Consider the following 25,446-nt stretch of genomic DNA (forward strand, 5'->3'; position numbering starts at 1 on the left):
GCCGCGCCCGGCACTTGAGCGACGGCCCCTCGCCCTCCCTGACAGGAGCCTCCGCGCGCTCCGACTGGCCCGTGGACCGGGGGCGGAGCCCGGGCCGGCCTGGCCGCCCATTGGCCGCGTCGGCGGAAGCGAGGTGGCCACCTGGCCGCCGTGCGGAGCGCAAGATGGCGGCGGTAGTGGAAGTGGAGGTGGGGGGCCCTCTCGAGCACGACGTGGAGGAGGTGAGCGGGGCGGCCCTGCCCGCCCGGGCGCCCGACAGCTCTGCGGTGGAGGTCCAGGCCCGCCCCCCCCCGAGACGCTTAGGCCGCTGCTCGCTCCTCCCCAGGGCGCCCGGGAGGGCTCGAGCCCGGCCTGGCCCGCTCTGCTGCCTCGCCGCTCCCTGGTGCCCTCGAAGAGCCCTGGCAGGCTGGGGGCGGCCTCCTGGCTCGCTTGGCCTGAGGCGGTGGCGTAGCTGGAGGAGGCGGAGAGCTCAGCCTGGCAGGGAGGTGGGCGAACGGCCCCTCCCTTCGGAGCCATTCCTTGCGGGGAGGGCAAAACGGAGTCGTACGGGGGAGGGAGAAAGCCATACGGCTCCGTTTTGCCCCCCCCCCACCGGGAATGGCTCCGAAGGGAGGGGCTGCTCGCCCATCTCCCTGCCACGCTGAGCGCTCTGCCCCCTCCAGCTACGCCACCAGAGGGATGCGCCAGGGCTCCTCAGCCTGAGCGCCTCGGAAGAGCCCCTGGAGCAGCCAGAGGCCCACCGCTCCAGCTTCCTGCATCCCACTGCGGCCCACGGATGCCGCCGCCACGTCCAGTGGCATGGAGTTCTTCAGACCGAGCGCTTAGGAAGAGCCCTGCTGCAGCAGGCCGTCCAGTCAGCTTCCTGCCTCTCAGGGGCCCCCCCAGCCGCCTCATGGAGCACCCAGGGCAGCAGCAGACCTGCATCCTGGTGCCCTCCCTGTGCCTGGCATTCTGAACAAGGCCACTTCCAAAACCAGGATTGCACACACTCAATGTGGCTTGTAACCTGGGATGGATTTTTCCTCCATCAGTCTGTCCAGCCTGCTGTATGGAGGTCTTTAAAGGCATCTTTGTAGGTTTTCCTTGCCCGTTTTATTATATATTTTTATCAGTTGGAGTGTGGACAGCTTCGTTTGCTGCTGTCTTGACCTGTCTGCTCTCTTGGTCTTCTGCGTTTGTTAAATTTCTAATTTGTCCAAAGTGGTTTATAGATCCAATCAATGCAACATAAAACAAGTTTAAAACCCAATGAAATGAGAAACAGAAACACCAGACTAAGCAGCAGCAAAATCAAGCAGAAGCCATCAGCATGAAGGAGCCAAACAGCAGACATGAGCATCCTCCAGCCCCTCATCAATATCACCTGAAGAATTGGGCAACGGAATGGTTTTTAGCTGGTTGGGCAGTACAGATGACCCCAGGAAGGAGTTCTGTAGCCTGAGGTCAACTGTCAAAGGCTCTGTCCTGATTGCATGACAGTCGTCTTGGCTGGGGATGGGGAAAAGGAAAGCTCTTTCAGAAAGGTTTTTACAATGAATCCCTTCACAATTCCTGGTTGTGAAAGGCAATACTGGCTTTCCAGGCAGCATTAACAATCTCCATCACCTAATCAACTGGACTTCTTAAACAACCAGGATGGATAGGGGCTGACTGTTGTCACATGGTCAGCTGTAGCCCTCCAGATAACCTCTCCATATCCTCAGGCTGAATAAACAAACAAGTATCAAAGTAGGTATAAGAGAAATATCTCAGACCACTCCCAGTGTTGTCCTGGTTGAAACAGATACAAGCAGCTTTATTAGCACAGTGTCTTGCATATGATTTCAGCAAACCACCAAAACTTTCTTTCTGCCATCATGTGTGCCTTGATGAAACAAGCTGTGCTCAACATAGAATAGCTCCTTCTTTATGAACGTTCTAAAACTTTCTCCATGAGGCATGCTTACGAAAGATGCTGGGGCCACTATATGCTCAGAGCAGATGAGGCCCAGTTGGCCAGACTAGCACATTCTGTGAACTTAACACAAAGCAGAGCATGCCCCTTGTGGTGATGGTTTCTGGCACATATGACCTTTGAAGGGATCTAAACACATTTATAGAGTATAAGTCTGTTAGTGACTACCAGTTATGGCTGTTTGCTAGCCCCAAATTGGAGGGGCCACTGTGAAATACAGGAAGCTGGACTAGATGGGCCTATGGCCTGATCCAGCAGGGCTGTTCTTATGAGGCAGTATGCATCAGAATGCCAGTTGTTGCGAGTCAGTAGTGGGAATGGGCTGTTTCCCTCATGTCTTACATGTTCACTTTCCAGAAGTATTTGGCTGGTAGCTTTGAGAAACAAGAAGCTGACCTGGTCCCAAAGTGGCCTCCTTATGTTCTCAAGGGAGGCACTTGAGTATGGGACTGTAGCTCAGTGGAAGAGCAGGCACTTTGCGCTCAGAATGTCCCAGCTTCAATCCCTGAGTCCCACGTAGGACTGTGAAAGATCTTTCTTTGTCTGAGATCTTGGACAGCTGCTGTCAGTCAGTATGACTGATTCTGAACTAGATGGGCTGATAATTTTACTTGGTCTGAGGGCCATACCTGTGCCGCCTCTGTGTGGGGGGGGGGATGGGGTGCTCTTCAGGTGACAAATTGACATGCAAAGTGTTCCTCAAAAACAGAAAGTTTGAGAAAAATTGAAGTAAGACTGTCTTTACAGCATTCCTTTGGCTTTTACTTGATTTTCCATCCCTTTGCTCTTTCAGGCATTCTCAATTATAACCATATTTCAAATTTTGTCCATGCACTTTCCACTTTTGTCCAATTTCATTCAATGTTCCACAGCATCTGTTGATGTTCCTATGTTTGTTTTTCATTTGTTTCTGTTTATATAGGTTTCACAGGCATTCACATGTGTTATATAGTTACTTACATTTAATGGCCAAATAAATTTGCATGCTAAATAAGGCTTGACATGTTTTGACATTTGGCGTTTTTTACTTTTATGCGCACCCTGATCTCTAACCAGACAAAAATGCAAGGTATTGCTGTATATATGTGCAGCTGTGTTTGGCTGTTTAAAATAATTGCCATCCAAAAGGTTTCGCAAAGCAGTTTACACTAAATTGAGATATAAAACAATGTGAACAATGTTATGCGGCATAAGCAACATGCAGCACAGTCCAGGACTCAGGTATTGGACTACTGTCCTTCTCTGAACAGGGTTGCACTCCCTCTGAAGGAGCAGGTCCGCAGCTTGGGGATGTTCCTGGTTCTGGGGGTGCTCCTGAATTCCCAGGTGGCAGCTGTGGCCATTGGAGTCTTTGCTCATCATTGGCTGATTTGCCAGCTGGGACCATACCTGGGTTGCTCAGACCTGGCCATGGTGACCCTTACCCTAGTGACATCCAGATTAGATTATTGCAATTTGTTCTACATGGGGCTATCTCTGAAGACAATCTGAAAACTGCAATTAGTGCAGTTGCCCATGTGGTTGCTGGGGCTCACAGTCTGACTCAGTCGGGCTGCTGCTGCTGCTGCTTCAGTTACTACACTGGCTGCCAGCATTTCTGGGCTCAATTCAAAGAGCTAGTTTTGACTTTTAAAGCTCTGTACAGCTTGGGTCCAGGGTATATAAAGGACCACCTTCTTCTATACATTCTAACCCATCTTCTGAAGGTCATCAGAGGGTGCCCTTCTAACTTGCTGCCACCAGCAAAGGTGAGGGGGATGGCGGTAAGAAATAAGGCCTTCTTGGTGGTGGTGCCCTGTCTGTGGAATTCCCTCCCCCTGGAGCTGAGAACAGCTCCCTCTCTAGAGTCCTTTCGGCAGGGTCTCAAGAACTTTTTATTCAGGGAATCCTTTTTATGCTGACACCAGGATACACTCATGGTGCTTTTTAATGAACGTATTTTAATTGGGATCCTAGTTTTAAATTTAAATGTTTTATTATCTATATCAGGGGTCTCCAAACCCTGGCCCGGGGGCCAGATGCGGCCTGCAGCAAGCCTCTTTCCAGCCCACGGCCAGCCTCTTGTCCCCTGAAAGCCTCTGGCCCACTCAACTGAACATGACCAGAACTGTGCTCTGATTGTGTATGGAGGGCATTCTGAGGGCCAGAGAGGTTGAATGAATGAGCCCATTCATTCACTTATTCACTCATCTAAGTTCCATCTCTATTTATTTAAATTTTATAATTAAATTTTTTTCCCGGCCCTCCACACCACGCCAGATATTTGATGCGGCCCTCTGGCCAAAAAGTTTGGAGACCCCTGATCTATATCAAGGTTTTTAGTATTGTTTTGTTTGTAAGGTGCCTTGAATACACTTTGCAGGGTAGAAAGGCGAGATATAAATTCTATAAATAATAAAAGAAATAATACAGTGATAGGCCCAGCTATAAAGCAGCAAAAGACATAAGAACATAAGAACAGCCCCACTGGATCAGGCCATAGGCCCATCTAGACCAGCTTCCTGTATCTCACAGCGGCCCACCAAATGCCCCAGGGAGCACACCAGATAACAAGAGACCTCATCCTGGTGCCCTCCCTTGCATCTGGCATTCTGACATAACCCATTTCTAAAATCAGGAGGTTGTGCATACTTCAGACCAACTTCAGGCTTTTCCTCTGTCACCTCAAAAGCTGTGCAGGGAGGGATGGTCTTGACATCTCATAAACCTTAAAAGCAAAAGGAAAGGGAAGGAAGGAGTTTCAAAATCTGAGAGCCACCAACGCAAAGGTTCATTTTCTTGAAGTCACATGCCAAACTTTTGGGTTATTTTATTTATATTCCACCCTTCCTCCAAGGAGCGAGCATGCACACACCCACTCCAAGCAGTAAAATCTTCACCATAGTCATATGAAGGGATAGTGGCTGGCCCACAATCACTCAGTGAGTGTCTCAGCTGAATGGGGGAAACTGAACATGGGTCACTTTTTTCCAGTCTAGTACTTTAGTCACTGCACCATACTGGATTTCCAGTGTGTCCTCCTTAGACATTTGATTGACAGGAACACCCTTCATTGGGACATACTTTCTTCACCTGTCGCTCAATAGTCTTCTAGTGTTCTTGGTTCTTTTCTCACTGCATGTGATGTTCTTTTTATTTGCTTGTTAATTATATTGTATTCCACTTCTAGCAGGCAGCAAAGCAGCTGACAGAATGACATACAAAAACAAAGAGAACAACATAGTAGTGATAATAATAATAATTATTATTAACAGTATTTATAAAACACAGTATAAAACACAGGAACACCACAGGATCATCCCATAGAACCAAATGTTTCCTGGAAAGAGTTATCATTTTGAGTTTATGAACATCAGTTCACCATGGTGGAAGTGCCTTCTTTCACAGAACTTCTCTTCCATAGATCAAAACATCTTCTGTGTAGGAACGGACTTTGTCAACCCTGTGAAGTTCTGGCTCTGCCAGCCATATCAGCCATCTTGGGCACAGGCTTCTTGGTTTTGATCTCCTGCTGCTTCATTTTCCTTCACTAGTTTCTGGAAGTTGGATGTTGCTGCTGGTAGCCCGTGATGGGACAGAGCTGCAGGAATGCTCCAGGTTCTGGGTAGTGGGCTTCTTTTTTGTTTGTGAGGAATACTTGCTTCTTTCCCTCTGCTAATTGGGCAAAGAGGTACCTTTAAAGTGGTATCATCTTATAGTTAGTGGGGGGAGAGCAACCGTCCCTTTTCACCCCAGCATGGCATCTTTCCAGTGGCTGTTGCTGGTGTCTCTTCTGCATCTTTTTTTTAGATTTTTTAAAGATTTTTTTAGGTTGGTTCCCTGTCCCCAAGGGCTCACAGTGATTTATTTTGATATATAAACAGCTTTGTGGACTACTTTTGTGGACTACTTTTGTTAAAAGCAGTATATAAATACTCTTAATAGAAAGAGGGTCTAGTCTCTGTACAAGGAATGAGAGAAGAAATGCAACCGTACCTTGGATGGGACTGAGGCTGCTTTTGGGGGAACCATTCTGAACTTGGTTCCCTGCTTCTCTGGTGCTGGCTGACTCTTCCTTGCTGTATCCTGCTTCTCATGTCAGTGCCTGATCTGTAGATAGCTATTCAGGGGCTGTATCCTGTCTGTAAAATGCTTCACATATAGAGGTGAAATGAGCGCTAACAAAGAAGGTCTTGAGAACTAGAACATTCAACATCCTTGCAACCTGTTTGCATTCTGTTGCACCAAGTTGCATAATTCTTTGTGAGCCTCAGAATTTGGAAACCAAACATTTCAGAATATATAAACGTGCAGTCATTCTGCAGTCAGGTTTTGGATGTTCCCAAAAAATTTGAATTTGGAGGTAAGCAGTAGAATGGTAGAGGTCAGTTGAGAGTAGTGTAGGGTAATAGAGGTGGGAGTTAGATGGGAAAGGAACAATAGCCATGGAGAGGGACTCCAGTTCTCTCCTGCTGGGTGACAGATGGGTAATCTTTCCATGGTTCTCCTCCAGAACCACAGAGGCTAGAAAAGAATAAAGGGCATATTGTACATCATGATGACATATTGGATGCATGTGATGGAGAAATGCAAAGCAGAGGCTTGCCTACACTCAGGTGCTTCTCATAGCTGTAGCAAAGAACATCCTGCCATTGGCCCACAAATCCATGTGAGTAAAATCCACACAAACATGTGTTCTTGCATCAAGACATTCTGTGGGCTGTGTGGGGGTCTGGCAGTAACTTCAAGCACTTTCAAGATGACTGCAGGCATGTTGGACCATCTTACGGCAGTAGGAGTGTGGTGAATGTGGAATGGTAAGGTTTTCTTTGGGCTTCAGCTGCCAGTGTATCTGCTTTGCTTGCTGACTGGCTAAAGAAAATCCTGCTGAAAGCTCAGCTGAAGTTGAGAGAGATGACCTGCTTTTTCCCTGTGCAATAGTGAGTACAAGACACAAGTGAAACACTTTTGGCTCGCCCGATCACATTGCAGGCTTCCAAAAGGAACAGCTGCCCAGGTCTCTGTTTCTTTGCTGGGCTCCTTGCCAGTGCCATGTTCCAACTCCTCACTTGCCTCTTTCTTCTCTGAATGGTAAAGCTACCTGGCACCAAATATGGTAGGTAGGGCTGACCAGGCTTGTGTGGCCCAGTTCTTTTGACTTGGATCCCCATCTAACACCAGTTTGTTTTAGCTTTACAAAACTAGGGTGCCTACCAGGGGGTCTCTTAGTAGTTAAGGCTTGGTCAATCTGTGGGCAGTGATCCTGAGTATGCGGTCCAGGTCCTTAAGTGAGTATCTAACTGTGCTGAAACAAAGATTCCTCTGGTTCTGCACACATTGCAAGAATCTGGCTGCCACTCTTTGGTTGCCCCCAGCGATCCATTGGAGGGCTGCAATCTGTTGCCTGTCCATCTTGCAGTCCAGGCACAACCTGCAGGCCTGTGAAACTGTCTCTGCTTGAAACATTGATCCTCCCCCCTTGCAGGGCTCCTTTGGAGGTCTTTGGAAGGATGTCTCCTGGCAAAGCAGCTTTTGCTGAGTGTTTTAGGTCTTGTGATTTAGGGTTATGTTCCTCACTGAGAACAAGAATAGTTGGGACTTGTACTGCCAAGACTTTTTCAGCCCTGTTAATGTTGGCAATACTTTCTATTTTAAAGGTGGGCATCCTGAGCCTTTCAGGAACTGCATTAAACGGAATTTGCACCTTATAGACCTATATTAGCCAGTAAGCTCAGGGCCATTATCCTTGTTTCTAAGGGTTATGGCCCATGGCTCAGTGCTGGAGCAGGTGTAGTTCACAGGTTCAGCTTCATGTGGCTCCAGGTAAAATGGATCTTGGAAAGATGCTTGGAGAACTAGTGCTGGTCGGAATGGGCAGTACTGGCTTTGAGAGTGGTCTGACCTGGCAGGAAGCCATTTCCTATGTCAAGCCCTTCACACTTAGCTCCTATCTTGTTGGCATCCTTCAGTCTCGGAAGACTATGGTGTCACACTCTGAATGGTGATTCTGGAACAGAGTGTCCTCTCCAGTGCGCGAAGCCTGGGTAAAGTAGCTATGGAGGATAGGCTGTTACCCATGCAGCAAATCCCCCCCTCCACGTCGCTGAAATGGTCCAATGGAAAGGCAGAAGCCAATACGGTTGGTTCCAGCGGCGTCGCAGGAGTTGCCAGAACGTGACTGTGTTCAGCCATGAACTGCCTCAGGGACTCCGGCTCCGGATTTTGCCTCGAGGTTGACTCCTGAAGCCTTTTCCATAACTGGATGTAGCCACAAGGCAGTGGAGGTTTGGGATCAGAGTTTTCCTTCTCTCAGATGAGCTGCCTTCCCAGGCTGACGAGTCCCATCTACCCGGTGGCTGTTTAGTCGCCTCTTACGACAAGTACAGCCAAACTGAGGGCCTATTCTTATCCCCAGCCCCCAGGGGAATAGCTCCTATATAAACTAATGTACCTGGCCATGTCCTGGCCTCCCTCCACTGCCTCCCTCTGTTAGATTGTTTTCCCTCTGTAAAATTGTACAGTTATTGCAGTGGTATTCAAACTGGGGTGTCGCGACGCCCCAGCCTGAGGGTCCTGGTTCCTTTCCCCTTAAGGGGCGGGGGCAGCCAGGAGGCAGGCAGTGGCATGATCCCCAGGATCGCACCGCTCAGGGAGGCTACAGGGGCTTGGTGAACTTGCCCAATCCCCCTGGAAAGATGTGTGCCTGGTTTTCCTCAAAGTGAGGCATGATGGTTCTTGCCTCCTCCAGGAGATGACCTAACAATAGTGGCAGAATGTGCTGACCTGCTAAGGTTCTGTAGATGTCTCAGCTGTTCTTGGATTAGAAAGATTGATCAGCATTTCACTGAGATGTGATCACTGCGGATACATTTTGGAAAAGGAGGGGGTTAACTATGTGTCTGCCCGCCTTGGAGAGGGGAGATGGCTATCCGAAAGGTGGGTTTGTTTCTTTAGAACACCGTCCACTTCTTTCAGCAACTGATCTTAGCTTGCCCTGACACAGCAAAGAGTCTTTTGGCACCTTAAAGACCAACAGGCTCTCTAAGGTGTCCCAAGGCTCTTGTGTTGAACATGCTGAAATAGACTAGCATGGCTACCACTATAGAACTTAGATTAGATTTCCAGCCATAGAATGAATGACTTCTGTCCCTGGATCTCTGTGATCATTGATTCATGTTATATATACCTGCATTTAATCAACCTGTAAGAGGCAGACCTCCTGCTGCAAGGTGTTCCATCCCTGTAAAAGGTAATGTGAATTGGCCCTTAATGGAGAGAAGACTCGAATACTGCCATGTGAGACTCAGACCTTTTGATGAATTGGGACTCTGTTCTTGCTTTATACAGTTCTTAAAGTTTCAGGTATTAGTTCAGTCGTGGGATTTTGGAATTTTGCTGTCTAACAAAATTACAGTTTTGATTAGCAAATCAGATTATTCTTATTTTACAATGGCAAATTACGGGCATGTCATAACTTTCTTGTGTGATCATGGCATGAATAACTTCAGTGCGGGGTTGGGCTGGAAGCATGCTATTCCATGTTTTAAAAATATTTTTGATAAAAGAAAACCACTCTGCACTCATGAACTGCCTCCGAACCAACTTAAAGATTGGACTATCTTCCACTGGGGTGAAGATAATGGGCAGAAGGACCCCTTGGGCAGCCGCCCAGTTTCTGTGCTATAGTATTTGGAAATATCCAGGCCAGGATTTGCTGAATGAGCAAGTTCCGTTCTTGCCCCAGAGAGAAGACTGCAGTGCTCTCTTTCAGGCTTATGCTATAGCTTGTTGTTCTTGTCTTCTGTAGGCTGATCTCTCGCACTTGGCTCCAGAGGAGAGGTGGAGGTGAGTGATGGCCTGTCTGTAAGTTAGGGGCTCATACCTGTTTTTCTGTCTCTTGGGTCTCTGAGAGCAAGATGGCTGTTGCAGGGTACATTCATGGGAACTTAAACTCACTCATCTTGTCTGTTCTCTTCAAGATAATGTAGTAAGTACACAAAATTACATTTATCAATACATTTATTTATTTAATATGCATACCTTAGTTTTATCCAAGCAATAGCGACAGGTGTTCTTGGTTATGTTCAGGTACATCAAGCTGCTTATTCCATCTTGAACCCTGGATTTTTCTTGCAAGTGTTGCCAGTTGGCAAACTTTGGGGGGTGGGGAGTGTTAAAGGTGAAACTGTCAGTACTGGGTTGGCTCCAGAGGTGCATTTTCACTAGCAAAAGGAGACTTCTGCTCACAAAAAGACTGAGGACCCAGTCCTGTCCGACTTTACAGTGCTAATACAGCCACAATACAGCCCGGGGGTAAGGGAACAAATATTCCCTTACCTTGCGGAGGCCTCTGTGGCTACCCCCCACTGCAGAACGCAGCACATGCCCCGTTGGCACAGCTGCATCAGCCCTGGAAACTTGGATAGGATTGGACCCTGAGTTTACTTTTTACACTTCACACTTGAGCATTGTTTGGGGAAGCCTCAACTTCAGTTTGAAGATGATCACCTGCTTGTGCAATCTCTTGTAGAAGCACAAGCACTTCTGTAGAGTCTGCATGTTATAGCATTTGCAGAACAGAACGCATGGCTGTTTGGTCCTTTGACTCCAACACAGTGCAGTGAATAAAGGGAGATTTCATCTGTAGTGTACTGCAGGAATAGCACTGAAAGCATTTCAGTGTTCAGGTAGACTTCGTAATAATGCATCATCTTCAGTGCGCAGCATGGCATTGAATTGGGAGCACTGGACTCAGTGGGACTTGCTTCTGAGTAAATATTCTCAGCAATCGACAGCAAGTGTCTCCTTTATTGTAGAGAAAATTGGAATGGTATTCCCATTCTGTGTCAGTAAATAGTATGCCCCTGAAAATACTAGCAGACATCATTTCTCTCATCTAAACAGTCTCTGAAAGATCTGTAACTTCTGGGTCCAGACTTAACCTTCATCCAAGCTTCATGGGCTTATAAAAAATGAAATTCTTCAGATGTGTGTGTGTTTTCAAATACTCTCTGCTTCTTTTCACATGGTGCAGAAGCTGGAGGCACTTGAGGCAAGAGGAGTCAGCGCTTGTGTTTATACAAGAGGCGCTGCCACCATGTTGCAGGAGCAACATGCTGGGCGAACTCCACCAATCGGAACCAGATACCAGGAGACGGAGATCTGTGTTCTGCAGTTTGGAAAGAATGTTTCCAATATCAGGTTCTAAGAGTGTTACTTGCTAGTAATCCAGACAAACCCAGCACCAGGGCCATCATTGTTCTGATAGAGAAAATACTGTTAATGGGCAGAAGGTGGGGGGGGGGAGGGGCGTGGAAGGAATGGGTTAAAAGAAATTGCTGGGTTAGAAATATGGCTAGAATGCACCCCACCTTTGGCAGAGCAGTGTGACCCTCTTGAGTTCATAGTAACTTAATGGTGACCCTAAGCATCCATTGAGTGGAGCAGCCTGCCTTTGGCATTGGCCACCTGATTCCAACTTGATCTTTGGAGTTGGAAGTTCTAGAAACTTAAAAAAAACAAACCCACACTAATGTTCCCACCACTTAATGCTATCCTTGCTGCAGCACAGGAGACATCCAGCCCTGGGCACTGTGTTCTTGCAGGCTCCAGAGCAGTGCAGGCATAGCTGAAAGGCTAGATGTGCTTGCAAGGTGAGAACTCCGTTTCACACAAAGCAAGCTGCATGAGGCTGATCTCCCATTTTCTTTTTCAGGGTCGAGCATGCTCGTATGCATGCCAAGCATCGCGGTCACGAGGCCATGCATGCCGAGATGGTCCTTATCCTGATTGCCACACTGGTGGTGGCTCAACTTCTCCTGGTGCAATGGAAGCAGAGGCACCCCCGCTCCTACAACGTAAGCTGGCTTTTAGGTATATTTTGTCAATGCTCTTCCTTAAGTCTCTGCCAAAATCCCCTCATGATGCCCCCAAGAATGATCTGAAGGATGCGAGACAATCCTGATGCTAAAACCAGGAATGTCTGGCCCTGGAAAATGCCTAGAAGCTGGTCACTGGATCCCTCCAGAGGGAGATGGGGGAGAAACGTGATAAATCTGCAGAAAATTATAACTATTTTTGGAGACCAAGGGAAATGTCAAGCAAGATAAGAGAAAGCCAGCCATTCCTCTGGCTTGTAAAGCTTAAGAACATAAGAACAGCCCCACTGGATCAGGCCATAGGCCCATCTAGTTCAGCATCCCGTATCTCACAGCGGCCCACCAAATGCCCCAGGGAGCACACCTGATAACCTGCATCCTGGTGCCCTCCCTTGCATCTGGCATTCTACCATAGCCCATTTCTAAAATCAGGAGGTTGCACATACGCATCATGGCTTGTAACCCGTAATGGATTTTTCCTCCAGAAACATGTCCAATCCCCTTTAAAGGCATCCAGGCCAGATGCCATCACCACTTCCTGCGGCAAGGAGTTCCACAGACCAACCACACGCTGAGTAAAGAAATATTTTCTTTTGTCTGTCCTAACTCTCCCAACACTCAATATTAGTGGATGTCCCCTGGTTCTGGTATTATATGAGAGTGTAAAGAGCATCTCCCTATCCACTCTGTCCATACCCTGCATAATTTTGTATGTCTCAATCATTTCCCCCCTCAGGCGTCTCTTTTCTAGGCTGAAGAGGCCCAAACGCCGTAGCCTTTCCTCATAAGGAAGGTGCCCCAGTCCAGTAATCATCTTAGTCGCTCTTTTGCACCTTTTCCATTTCCTCTATGTCCTTTTTGAGATGTGGCAACCAGAACTGGACACAGTACTCCAGGTGTGGCCTTACCATTGATTTGTACAACGGCATTATATTAGCCGTTTTGTTCTCAATACCTTTTCTAATGATCCCAAGCATAGAATTGGCTTTCTTCACTGCCGCCGCACATTGGTCGACACTTTCCTTGAGCTGTCCTCCAGCACTCCAGGATCTCTCTCCTAATCTGTCACAGACAGCTCAGAACCCATCAGCCTATATGTGAAGTTTTGATTTTTTGCCCCAATGTGCATGACCTTACACTTACTGACATTGAAACGCATCAAAGCTGAGTGTAATACAGAGAGAATTGCCCTAGAGGGGATTGTATTGTTCAGGGCCGTCTTGCAGTGGAGCAGCAGCTGTAGGCTTGCAAGGACGCTGTAGGTGTAGCTGTAGGTGAGGCAAGGACGGAAGATGTTTTTGAGGAGTAGGAGTTGGTAGCAACTGCTGCAGCCTCTCTTTGCCTCCAGGAGCTGAGCATGGCCACTTTCCACCATGCCAGAAGCCAGAACTGCCCAACTACTCCTCCTTGGGAAGCCAGCTCTTGGCTGGCAAGTGGTGGGAGAATCATTTTGGTCTTCTGTCAGCTGGAGTGTGAGAATTCTTGGGGGTTTATAAGTGGAGGAGTGCGAGTGTGGTCTGCTCTTGACCCGGTTTTGTATTTGCTGTGATGTACTGGGCATTTCAGACATTCTCCAAACGCTTCTGAGTGACTGATGAAATCTTGGTTTTATAATGTTGATAATGAGCATAATTATTTTATACTGTTTAATTGACAATCCTGAAAATTTTGTTTGGGACTGACATTCATATGAAAGAGAAACAATACTGTTTCTGAAACAAGGCATGATACTCTGTGCCTTGAGGTGCTTGCCTGCAATCGCTTATCGCTGATTATTTTTCATGGAACGCCAGAGAAACCTGCCATGCTTTTGGGGCAGGGGAGGAGTGCTTTCCTCCTCTTCAGTGCATGTTCAAGGGACCGAATGGGAGTTTCTGTCTATGGTAGCTGTTGCCATATAGAATTGGGGGTTGGGCTTGATTGCCGTGCATTCTTTCCCTTTGCAAACACGCTTTTCTTCTTCTGTTGCAGATGGTGACGCTCTTTCAGATGTGGGTCGTTCCCCTCTACTTCACAGTGAAGCTGCACTGGTGGCGGTTTCTGCTGATCTGGGTCGTCTTCTCAACTGTCACAGCTTTTGTCACTTTCAGAGCTACTCGCAAGCCCCTTGTCCAGACAACTCCCAGGTGAGCCAAATGCATCACAGCTGGAGTTCACTTCTGGTTTTGGACCCGAGTGGCACCTTTGTGTGTAAGCACTGCAGGTGTTTTAAGTTTCTGAAACTAAAGCACTTTCGTATGAAGATGATGTATGCTTTGGGGCTTTTGTGAGATTATGTTAATCAGTTCACTGCCTGCCTTTTAGCTATTCAATTAATGGATAAATATGAAATAAACAGGGGAAAATATTGCATTGAGGTTTTACTGTACATATATGATAAATAAAAGTTTATCATATATGTACAGTGAACTGAGTGAGAAACCAGAAGTGGCATTTTTGGTGCCTTCTCTGGGAAACTGGAAGTTGCATTTTGTTGTTTGTTCAGAGCTCAGTCTGAGCCCACCAGAGGCTGTGGACGGATATCCTTGGCCTCTGCTGGGCTCAGAAGCCCTCCTGAGGTGAAGTAGCAGAACTCTCCTTGACTCCAGAGGGGGCAGCCGCCAGACCACAAAGATGCTTTTGCCCATATCCATGGTTTTGGATATCCATGGGGGGTTCTCGAATGGAACACCCACAGATAAGGGGGCATGCCTGTATTCCCTTTGACAATGTTACACTAGAGCCAGAATAATATTATGAAACAAACTAGTTTAAGATGACTTGCAGCATTTTGCAAGTTCCAGGTTCAAAAGACATACTGATCATGACCTCAGCTGAGCATCATTGGCTTCTATTTCCCATTGTTACAGTATTTTGCTAGCAGAACAGTTTTACCCTGAAAGGGAAACAAATTGCTGGCTTTGGCTATAAACTTGGGAAGATGATCTGTCCTGGGGTCCCCTTTCATTAAATTTGGCTAGGGGTCAGGGAAGCCTGTGTGCATATGTTCGCTGAGTGGTTCCAGAAATATCACAAGTCCTGACTGGTGGTCAGTGCTGCTGATTGGAGGAAAGGGGGAAGGGGAGGCAAACCTTGGTTGGGCCACTAGGGAGGGAATCAGGCAGGTGGTTCATTGTGCTGAAGGCAGGTGGTGGAGGTCCTGTGAGTTTGTGCTTCTTGAATAGCAATATCCCATGCCTCTGCCGTGCCATCTGACAGACTGCTTTTGAAACTGCAGGGTGTTTCCAGAGAAGCTTGTGAAACAGCACAGAGCAGGCTGTTCTCCAAAGGAAAAAGGACACAAGCACGCAAACCCTCTGTGCCTGTGTTTAAAATGCTAATCAAGGAATTGGTGTTATTCAGTCAGTTGAAGTTTGCCTCCCTAGACCTTCCAGGTTCTCTCTGGTTAAATTTCATTATTCTTTCCTCCTTTCCTCCTCCTTCCCTTTGGGCTCAGTGTTTAAGAATTCTCTCTGTGTGCTTTTTCTCTCCCTCCCCACCCAGGTTGGTTTACAAGTGGTTTCTGTTAATATACAAGATTAGCTACGCCACGGGTATTATTGGGTACATGGCTGTTATGTTCACGCTCTTTGGACTTAATTTATTATTCAGGTAAGAAAATCCATCTGTTGGCATTTCAAAGGGTCGAACAAACTTCACAAGAACTTTAACTGTCTATAAAGTGTGTTGCAAAAGATTATTGTCCTTTGTTACATGGTGCACTCTGACTCTGGGCTGACAAGTTGAAATGAGGTGTAGGAAAAGGGTGCAGAGTATGTCACAGATGTGGCAGGGGAGAACTACAGAAGCTTCCCTACTTTTGAACATGGTAAGCTCCATGCATCTGTTTGCAAGTACAATAGAGCTCCTGATTCTGCTTATGCACTTGGGCCACTGTTAGTCCTGGTGGTTTAACTTCAAATATGGTCAGATTCACCTGGAATGCTGTCGGTATTGCTGCGGAGCTGCTCAGAATGCTCCTGAGTGGCTTCCCCATTCAACACCATCAGCTGCAAACTGTAACTCAGGGTTAGAAGAGCTCCCTAATCTGCACATTAGTAAGTTGAAGATTCATAAGTTGGGGAGCTTCTGTGTATGTACAAAAACAGGTATATGAGGAGCTTGTTTTCACTGCAGATTTTCAGGGTCAGGTTTGTGTCACTTTGGTGATCTGAAGGGCCAGTGTACAGTTGGCAGGGTCAGCCCAAGAGATGTTTCTCTTCTCTGGGGCTGCATCACATGATCTAAGGCACTGTTTCTCAAACTGTGGGTCGTGAGCCAAATTCAGATGGCTCCCCGTTCATTTCAATATTTAATTTTTAATATATTAGACTTGATGCTACCATAGTATGTGACAGCATTTGGGGAAATGTTTCAAATCTGTACTTGTAACAAGCTACTATGTATATTCTTTTAACAATGATAGTAAATGGCACTTATTTCTGGATAAGTGTGGGTAGGACTGCAGCCTAGGATTGTAAAAATTTTTCCTGCTTGATGATGTCACTTCCAGTCATGATATCACTTCAGGTGGGTATTGATAGATTCTTATTCCAAAATGTGGGTACTGGTGCTGATGGGTACTGGTGGGTAAATGCGCAAGAACCACTGATCTAAGGTGTGCGTCCTAGAATATCTCTTCAAGGTTGCAGAACCCTCGAGAACTGCACACCAGTCCATATCTGTGCCTTGAGTTGTTCATAAACATGAACCTGATAAAAGACTCTTCTCCTTTTGGCTAGGATCAAGCCAGAAGATGGAATGGATTTTGGGATTTCTCTCCTGTTCTACGGCCTCTATTATGGAGTACTGGAGCGGGACTTTGCTGAGATGTGTGCCGATTACATGGCATCCACCATTGGGGTAAGCTCTGTGTGAGGGAAGCCACTTGTACTGCAGTTTTGTTGCTCGCTAAGGAATAGTCTGGCCACCCTGCGACTACGAATGTAAGAGCCCCGCTGGATCAGGCCAAAGACCCATCTCGTCCAGCTTCCTGTATCCCACAGTGGCCCACCAAATGCATCAGGGAGCACTCAAGACAACAGACACAACCTGCATCCTGGTGCCCTCCCTTGCATTTGGCAATCAGAGGCAGCCTACCTCTAAAACCATGAGCTTGCACATACCTATCATGACCTGTAACCTGTGATGAACATTTCCTCCAGAAATTTGTCCAATTACCTCTTAAAGGCAACTAGGCAAGATACCACCACCACTTCCTGTGGCAAGGAGTTCCACAAATTACACACTGGGTAAAGAAATACTTTCTTTTGTCTGTCCTAACTCTCCCGACACTCAGCTTTAGCGGATGTCACCTCGTTCCGGTGTTGTGCCTGAGGGAAAAGAGCGTGTCTCTATCCACTCTAGCAGCCCCTGCATAATTTTGTATATCTCAATCATGTCCCCCCTCAGGCGCCTCTTTTCTAGGCTGAAGAGGCCCAAACGTTGTAGCCTTTCCTCATAGGGAAGGTACCCCAGCTCATTCATCATTTTGGTTGCTCTCTTTTGTATCTTTTCCATTTCTACTATGTCCTTTCTGAGATGTGGCAACCAGAACTGAACATAATACTCGAGGTGTGGCCTTAACATTGATTTGTACAATGGCATCATAATATTCGCTGCCTTATTCTCAATTCCTTTTCTAATGATCCTAAGCATAAAATTGGCGTTCTTCACTGCCACCACACATTGGGTTGACACTTTCATCGAGCTGTCCACCATCACCCCAAGATCTCTCTCCTGAACTGTCACAGACAGCTCAGAATTCATTAGCCTATATGTAAAGTTTTGATTTTTTACCCCAATGTGCATGACTTTACATTTACTTACATTGAAATGCATCTGCCATTTTGCTGTCCAGTTTCCCAGTTTGGAGAGATCTTTCTGGAGCTCTTCACAATCTCTTCTGGTCTTCACCACTCAAAAAAGACTCTTCCCCTCTCTAAGAGCAAAGAGAGGCAACCAAGAAGGATGTACTCCAGGGTTTGTGTCAAATATCTTTTTGGGAATCTAGATAAGTGGCGTCCACAAGTTCACTCCTTCATGAAACAAATTTTGCCGTGGTGGGTCTTGCAAAGAAAATTGTCATAGCTTCACTGTTGCTCTTTCTCTTCCTCTCGCTTATAGTCTGCCCTGTGGTCTTATTACACTTGTATTCCTCATATGTTTAATGTTTTGAACTAGAACCAGAGAAACTTGATGGATGGGTCTATTGATATGTTTGTTGGCATCTGTTTGATGTTTGCTGGCATCTGGCCTAGATACCTTTAAAAGGGGATTGGACCAATTTCTGAAGGAAAAATCCATTACGGGTTACAAGCCATGATGTGTGTGTGCAACCTCCTGATTTTAGAAATGGGCTATGTCAAAATGCGAGCTGTAGGGAGGGCACCAGGATGTCTCTTGTTGTCTTGTGTGCTCCCTGAAGCATTTGGTGGGCTGCTGTGAGATACAGGAAGCTGGACGAGATGGGCCTGATCCAGCAGGGCTGTTCTTCTGTTCTTCTGTTGTTGTGATAAGTATCTGAACCTCCATGTACAAAAGCAGCATACTTGTGATTCCAAGCCAGACACCAGGTTAGCTCTTGCCACTATAACTCTCAATTGCCTGTGGGAACTAGCCTGGCTGCTGTTGAGGCCACAGTGCTATGTAAACTCCTCTTGTGTGTCGGTGCAGCTGTGCTTATCTTGTCACTGGCTTCCAGTGTCCATTTCCCATTCTCTTCAAATGTTGTATACATGTATTTATTTAAAGGATTTATATCCCACCTTTCCCTCCAAACAAATGAAGCACTCAAGATGATATACAGTTGGACCTTGGTACCTGCGGGGGATCCTTTCCCAGACCCCCTGTAGATACTGATACCTACAGATAATGAAATCCATGGGTCAACCCTCCATGTGTCTCCCAGACACAACCAGAAGAGTCTTCTGGTCACTTCTGGGAAGCTTTCAGAGGCCTGGGGAGGCCTTTCTGGGCCTCAGAAGGCGTCCTTCCTGGACATGACCAGAAGAGTCTTCTGGTTGTGGCTGGGATGTACAAGGAGGCCCTTCTGACCCATGTTGGGTTAAACCTGCAGGTGCTGGGCAGGGCTTGAGCTCTCCCCATGATTTCTCCTAGCCCACCCAAGCACCTGGTCTGCCATGGAAGGTCAGCTCTAGGATTCAGTCCGGAATCAGGTGGGTCTTACTGTTAGCTGACCTGGCACAGCTTAAGGCTAAAAGCAGCAGCTTAAGTCTAGAGAGGTCACTGCTCGGAGGACTGGAGGAAGGGTTGGCAAGAGGGACAGCCTGTGACGCATCTTCCCTTCAACCCCGACCATTGCATCTTCCTCTTCCTGTCTCCCTCTCTGTGGTGAACCAACTCTCCTCTCCCTGTGTGGAAAACACATCTTTCCAGCAGGGCTAAATCCACCACCCAGATGACACCACTTAAAGAAGAGAGAAGAGAGAGAACCACTGCTGCCAGTCTAGGCATACAGAGTGGTCTCCCCCAGCCAAACAAAACCACACGATAGATGCCAGGAGGAGCAGGAAAGGAGCCCAGAAGCGCCCCCAACCCCAGACAGCATCCCCAACTCGCCCTCTTCTCCCAGGGGCGTCTAGTGTTGGAAAGGGGAAGGCCCTTGCTCCTCCTCAAGGGTAGAAACCCCTTGGGTGCCACCCTCTTCTGAGGTGAGTTGCACTGCAGGCCAGGCTGGGACCAAATGACCTCCCCCTGGAAGACAGCAGTTCAGGGATGTGGATTCCACCAGGCTGGGAATGCTGGCTGCTGCCCCAGCGGAAGGCAGAGGGTGATGGCATTGCCCTCAGTGATGTTCAGGAGCTGGGGAAGTCAGGCCTCAGCTGGGTCAGTAGCAAACCAGACTGGGACCAAAAAAATTGCAGGGAGCAGATCCTGCTTTTGTGAGCAGCTGGCATCTGCCTGGCCTTAGGGTGGCTGGATTCTTGCAGTCAGTGCTGTACTTCAGAGTGGTTGAGCTAACCAGGTGTCAGATATTTGATTAGTTCTTTGGAGGGCAAGGAGGCCTTTAAAGCTTTGGTTGAGGTCTGCAGGGGAAAAAGGCTGATGAGTCTTCTTGTGTCCTTGTATCAGGGATCCAACACTAGCTGTTACTAGAGCCCTCCTTCAGGTCCTACCAGAGCAGCAAAGGGCACAAGCTGGAAGAGCCCCAGATATTTATTCAGTTTAGTTCTTAAGCGTTTGGCAGGAAGGTCTCTTCTTTCATTTGTGAGGCTTTTAGATTTAAGAAGAATGAAAGCTCCATTTCAAGATGTTGTGGCAGCCAGTGGGTTTTGCTGCATTATTTTGGTAGAAGTTACAAAATGCATTGCAAAGTCCCAGACCAGTATGCTGACTTGGTACAGTTTTCTGTCCTAGATGCGTGCACAGAATTTTCAATATCTTGGTGTTCAAAAGATGACAGCTGCACACATTCTTAATTGCAAGTGTTTGCATCGACCCTACCCTGATGTTTCTGACAGCAATCCTGCAAAATCTTATGGAGTACAGGAAATAAACAAAGCAAGCTTGAACTTCTAGTTTGTGGTTGTACGTTTGACTTGATAGGTATAACTGAAAACTGATGGAGTGACTTCCCATTGGAATGGAAGAATATTGCATGTTTAAACAGATGTGATACAAGGGGAACGGGGGCAGCATTTGATGTGAAAAGTGTGCATAAAGTCGGCACAGTATTCCGACAGAATGGAAGGGTCGCCAAGCAGAGAGCATCTGGTTAGTGGAAAGAGAAATAAAAACAAGGGGAGGATGTTGAAGGTGCTTTTGTGAAACACCTGCAGACGTTACTGTGGCCCTTTAGGGGAGCCCTGGCAAGGCCTCAGACTGGATCAGGGAGAGGGAGTTACAGCACCCTGGTCTGGCTGGGCTTTTTCTGCCTAGGTCCTGGGCAGGGGCTGTTGGCTGCACAGCCACCCACCCCCCAGCTTCGGCCAGCCCCAGCATCACTGGCCTCCCAGCTTTTGTAGGGCCAGCTACCCTCTCCCCAGCCCCTCCCCTTCCTCTCAGGGAAGGTAAAAAGGGAGGTTCCCTGGGAGCCACCCTTCCCTGGGCTTAAAGGCCTCCCTTCTTCCCCTGTGTTGCCCTCACCTCGCCCTTCTCCCCACCCTTCTAGCTTCTCCCCTCTCCTGTTGCCTGGCTCCCCAGCCTTGGAGCCTTCTTACAGTGCTTACGAGGAAGCACTGGTCAATAGTAACGGGGGACTTCAACTATCCCATTGTTTCTCAACCAGTGGTACTCATACCACTGTGGTACATAAGGTAGTGTCTGGTGGTTCACACAGAACCCCCAGACCCACCACCTCCTGGCAGCAAGACCAGCAATGCAATGCTACCAGCAGCAGTAAGAGGGCAGAGAGCAGTGCAATGCTACAAGCAGCTCAGTGGGCAGAGAGCTCCAGCGTGCACTTCTTGCATGCTCGAAAAGCACTGCTGTCTGACCTGAGCCTCATACCAGTGTTGTCCTGCTGCATCTGGCCTCCCAACCCAGAAGTAACTGGCGATAACACCATCATCAGATATTGAGAAACACTGAACTATCCTATTATCTGGTGGGAGACAAACACAACTAAATATGGGAGCTGCAACAAAATGTGTCTGATAATAACCTCCTCTTCCAGAAGGTCGAAGAAGAAACAAGGGGAGGGTCTACCCTCAGCCTAATCTTAACCAGTGGGGAAGGATTGGTCAAAGAGGTTAAAATAGGAGGAACGTTGGGGGGAGGAAGTGACCATGAAAAGTTGGAGTTTTCAATCTTATGGGAAGCTAAAGGCACCTATAGTGAAACCCATACCTTAGATTTCAGGATTGTTGATTTTAATACACTCAGAGAAACACAAGTTAAGATTTCATGGTTAGATGAACTAATGGGGGAAAGAAGCCCAGGATGGATGGGAGTTCCTAAACAAGTTACTATATACATGATCAGAAACAATTCTGATGAGAAATAAAGAGGTAAGACGTCCCAAAATGCTTGTATGACTGCACAAAAAGCTTAGTGATGACTTGAAGATTGAAAAGGACACAAATAGAAGGTGGAGAATAAGAGAGATCACCAAAGATGGTTGCCTGAGACTTGTAGGGAGAGGGTCAGAAATGTTAACAACTAGGTATGAGCTGAGACTCTCCAGGAATGCAAAGAGCAACAGAAAGGCTGTTATTTTTTTTAAAGTATGTTCAAAGGAAGAGAAAGAGGAACCAGAATGGTAGGATTGCTGCTTATTAAGAGTTGTGAAATGTCTGGTAACAAAGAGAAGGCAGAGCTGCTCAGCTCCTACCTTGTACCTTCCTTCTCCCAAAAGGGAGATTGTGCAAATGTTGATTCTGATCCATTGACCAATGGCAGACGGGGAATGTTTGCAGCCCCACAAAGTGTAAACAGGAAGGGGACAGGCCTGCAAATTAGGAGTGACAGAGAGTTGGTTAAGAACTCCTTAACTGGCCTGCATGAATTTAGCAGGGTGCACTGCATCCTAGGCTAGACCATGCCCTGGACAAAGGGAGCTGCAGTGGGCTGCCTGGGAAAGGTGGCTTGTTCTTTGGCTATTGCTGTGTGATGGGAGACTCCTCCAGCCTGGCTTTGAGTCTGGGCCCCAGGGTGGTGCTCCTTTGTCGTTATGCCCCTGGAGAAGCAGGTGCAGTGGCTTCTGCCTGGGCAAGTATGATGGGACCCACACCCCCATGACAGTGTGCACTGGGCGTGCTACAGACCACACTGATGCACCTCTTGCTCTGCCTTCTTCCCCCCCCCCCTGCCAATCCCATACAGTTCTACAGTGCATCAGGCATGCCGACAAAGCACCTTTCGGACAGCGTCTGTGCCGTGTGTGGCCAGCAGATCTTTGTGGATGTCAATGAAGAAGGGATCATCGAGAACACCTACAGACTGTCCTGCAATCATGTGTATCCTTTGGAGCTTCCACAGGCTGTCTGGGAGCCCCCCCCCAGGGGTGTGGCCTCTTCTCTACTGCTGTCTAGCGGAGGAATATTGTGTATGTGTGTGTGTGTGCCAGTAGAGCTGTCAGAGAAGGAGGCTGCAGAGGACAGCGGTCTTCATGGAGGGCTGGTCTGTTGGCAGCAGTGGAGGCAGCCAACCTGGGGTGCCACTTGTGGGGAATGATGAACCCCTCGCTCTTCCTTTGGGTGTACTGGAGGCAACTGCCTTTGGAAATGCAACGCTGGACTGTTCAGTGCCTATTCACTGTCTTTTGATCCCACCCTTTCTCCAAGAGTTCAGGGCATTGGATGTGGATCGTGTTCTCCCCCCACCCCAGTGCTTGCAACAATCCTGTGAGGTAAGTTAGGCTTAAAGGGAGTGGCCCAACAAGTTATGAAGTAAGCATTGTGGCTGAGTGGGTATGTGAAGCTGGTTTTTGTCTCTGGTCTGATGCTCTCACCGCTACTGCACAGTGACTAGTGTAGTGGAGAAATCTTCAGTTTGGCATAGCAGGGTAGCTCTTGCCCAGGGTAATTCTCAGTTCAGCTTCTGCTTCTGTTGAGGTCCACCTGGGCTGGACTTTATAGTGAGAAAATCCTGCCAAGGGCCTCAGACTGGGGGGGGAGGGGGAGGAACTAGTGCTGAGACAGGAGTCCATCTTGTGCCTTAGATACGGGGCTGCCCCTTCCAAGACAGAGGAGAGCCCTCCCACTGCTGTTGTGGCTTTTACGTGAAGGGAAATGAGGCTTGCCTCACTCAACAGACCATGTGGGAATTTTTGTGGGGTTTTTTTTTTTTTTCAGAGAGATCAAATTTAAAATGACTAAGGGTTTTTCAGTGGAAACTTTGAGCACCCGACCTGTAATATGCATTTTAGCAGAGATGTAACTTCTTTCAGGCTCATTCCTGGAATGCCTTCTGGCCAGTGCTGGAAGATGGGCTGCATCTTTCTGCTTAGGTGCTGCAAGAGCCAAGTCACTCTGTGCTCTAGCACAGTAAACCCTGGCTGGAGTGCTTCATCTCCTGGTTAGTCCAGTGGGCGGAGATAAATCACCAAATGGGGCATTGCACAAGAGAGGGAGCTTTGCGTGAAGCTTCTGTGAAAAGCTAGAGATGTGTTTCTAGAAGGGAAAAGTGTGGGGGTGGGTCCTGTAGCTGACCTGCCTGGCTCCTTCTCTTCAGAGAGAGAGAGAGTAGGAAGGGAGTGACCAAAGAGCACACACTCCCTGAGGCTGGAAAAGACAGAGAGATGGTCTTGTCCCCCTTCCGCTCTCTGCCCTCTGTGGGTGCAGGTGCTGTAGAACTGCCCGTCTGCACCGAATCCCGCCAGACTGAGCTGGGTCCTGCCATTTGTAACATTTTGAAGGCTACACCCTGCATTTTCTGGCTGTGAAGCTTTTTCCTCAAAATGAAAGCTTGGGCAGGAGCTGGAAACAGCAAGCAGTGGCACTCCACTTAGAAACCGGGGAACACCGATGTTCCTGGACTCCTCCCTCAGTATTGCCAGACACTTTGGAGAGCACTGCGGGGGCCCTGGAGGGGGCACCTTTTTCTCTCCCCCCCCCCCCCTTGCACAGGAGAACCTGCAGTGTGGCACGTGGTGGTTCCTTGTTGATTTCTGTCAACCTGGCAGGCAAACAGATAGGCAACAGTTAGCCCCTGGTGCTCTTTGGTTCAGCATTTGCGTTCTTGGAAAGTTTCTTAAGAAGTTCCCACCCAGGCACATGGGACTTTGGACGGGGTTTCCAAACAATGAGAGGTCTGATGAGAAGGGAGCTGAAGGGGAAAGCAAGCGGTCCATGTGGTCTGGAGAAAGAGTTAAAGTCCCTCTGATGGAAGCACTATTGGAATGTACATGGCAGAGCAGGACAGGCGCCACTGGGGCCAGGAGGGGGTCTGCCTGGCTTGAGGGGAATCAGGGAAGCTCTAAAGGGACAGGCAGTGTCTTCAGAAAAAGGGCAGCTGGTCCAGATGGGGGGATGGAGAGAACCAGAAGGCACACAAGCTCTGGCAAAAAGGTGTAGAATGACAATGAGAGCTTTGGAGAAAGAGCATGAGGAACGCATGGCTGGAAGCTTCAAAGCAAATAGTAATAACATATTTCAACATATCGCAAGCAGGAAACCTGCCAGCTGGTGGTGGTTGGACCCCTGGAGGATGAGGAGGTAAAAGGGAAGCTTAAAGAGGGCAGGGAGACCTCCTGATTTCAGAAACGGGCTATGTCAGATGCAAGGGAGGGCACCAGGATGCAGATCTCTTGTTGTCTTGTGTGCTCCCTGGGGCATTTGGTGGGCCGCTGTGAGATACAGGAAGCTGGGCTAGACGGGCCTATGGCCTGATCCAGTGGGGCTGTTCTTATGAGACAGCAGAGAAGCCAGGTGAAATATCCTTTGCATGGCTCTGCTGTAGCAGCTGTAGAGCAGATAGCTGTGCCTGCGCTGAGTGTCTCAGGGAGGAAGTCTGGAGAACTGAGAGCAGCCGAATCCTATCCTTTCTGTCACCTGTTGATGCCGCGGTGCCAAAATGGCAACTACTCTCTGTTGGAGGTTGCAGAGGTCTCTTGTGGGTAAGGGTACAATTATTCTCTTACCCAGAGGTAAGTCTCCCCAGCATAGCTTGGTCAGACCTGCAACAGCTATTTTGCTGGTGCAGATCCATGTTGATCCACACCTCAGGATCAGGCCTGGTAAAGGGATTAGGATA

At 48.0% G+C, this 25,446-nt stretch overlaps 1 protein-coding gene across 2 annotated transcripts in view; it reads left to right on the forward strand.

Annotated features, from left to right (window-relative positions):
- Positions 1-102: 102 nt before the first annotated feature.
- RNF121 (ring finger protein 121) overlaps positions 103-25,446 on the forward strand; it is a 33,883-nt gene continuing 8,539 nt past the window's right edge. The window contains exons 1-7 of one of the 2 annotated variants that reach the window (XM_066620184.1): positions 103-221; positions 9,741-9,778; positions 11,649-11,790; positions 13,783-13,937; positions 15,295-15,402; positions 16,533-16,653; positions 22,576-22,709. In XM_066620184.1, the coding sequence (XP_066476281.1) occupies positions 165-221; positions 9,741-9,778; positions 11,649-11,790; positions 13,783-13,937; positions 15,295-15,402; positions 16,533-16,653; positions 22,576-22,709 (755 nt within the window). In that variant the 5' untranslated portion in view covers positions 103-164. Of the gene's footprint in view, positions 222-9,740; positions 9,779-11,015; positions 11,135-11,648; positions 11,791-13,782; positions 13,938-15,294; positions 15,403-16,532; positions 16,654-22,575; positions 22,710-25,446 lie in introns of those variants that run through there. The other variant, XM_066620182.1, reaches the window with a different exon arrangement.

This window comes from Tiliqua scincoides, chromosome 3, assembly GCF_035046505.1.
Source record: "Tiliqua scincoides isolate rTilSci1 chromosome 3, rTilSci1.hap2, whole genome shotgun sequence".
Classification (NCBI taxonomy): Eukaryota; Metazoa; Chordata; class Lepidosauria; order Squamata; family Scincidae; genus Tiliqua; species Tiliqua scincoides.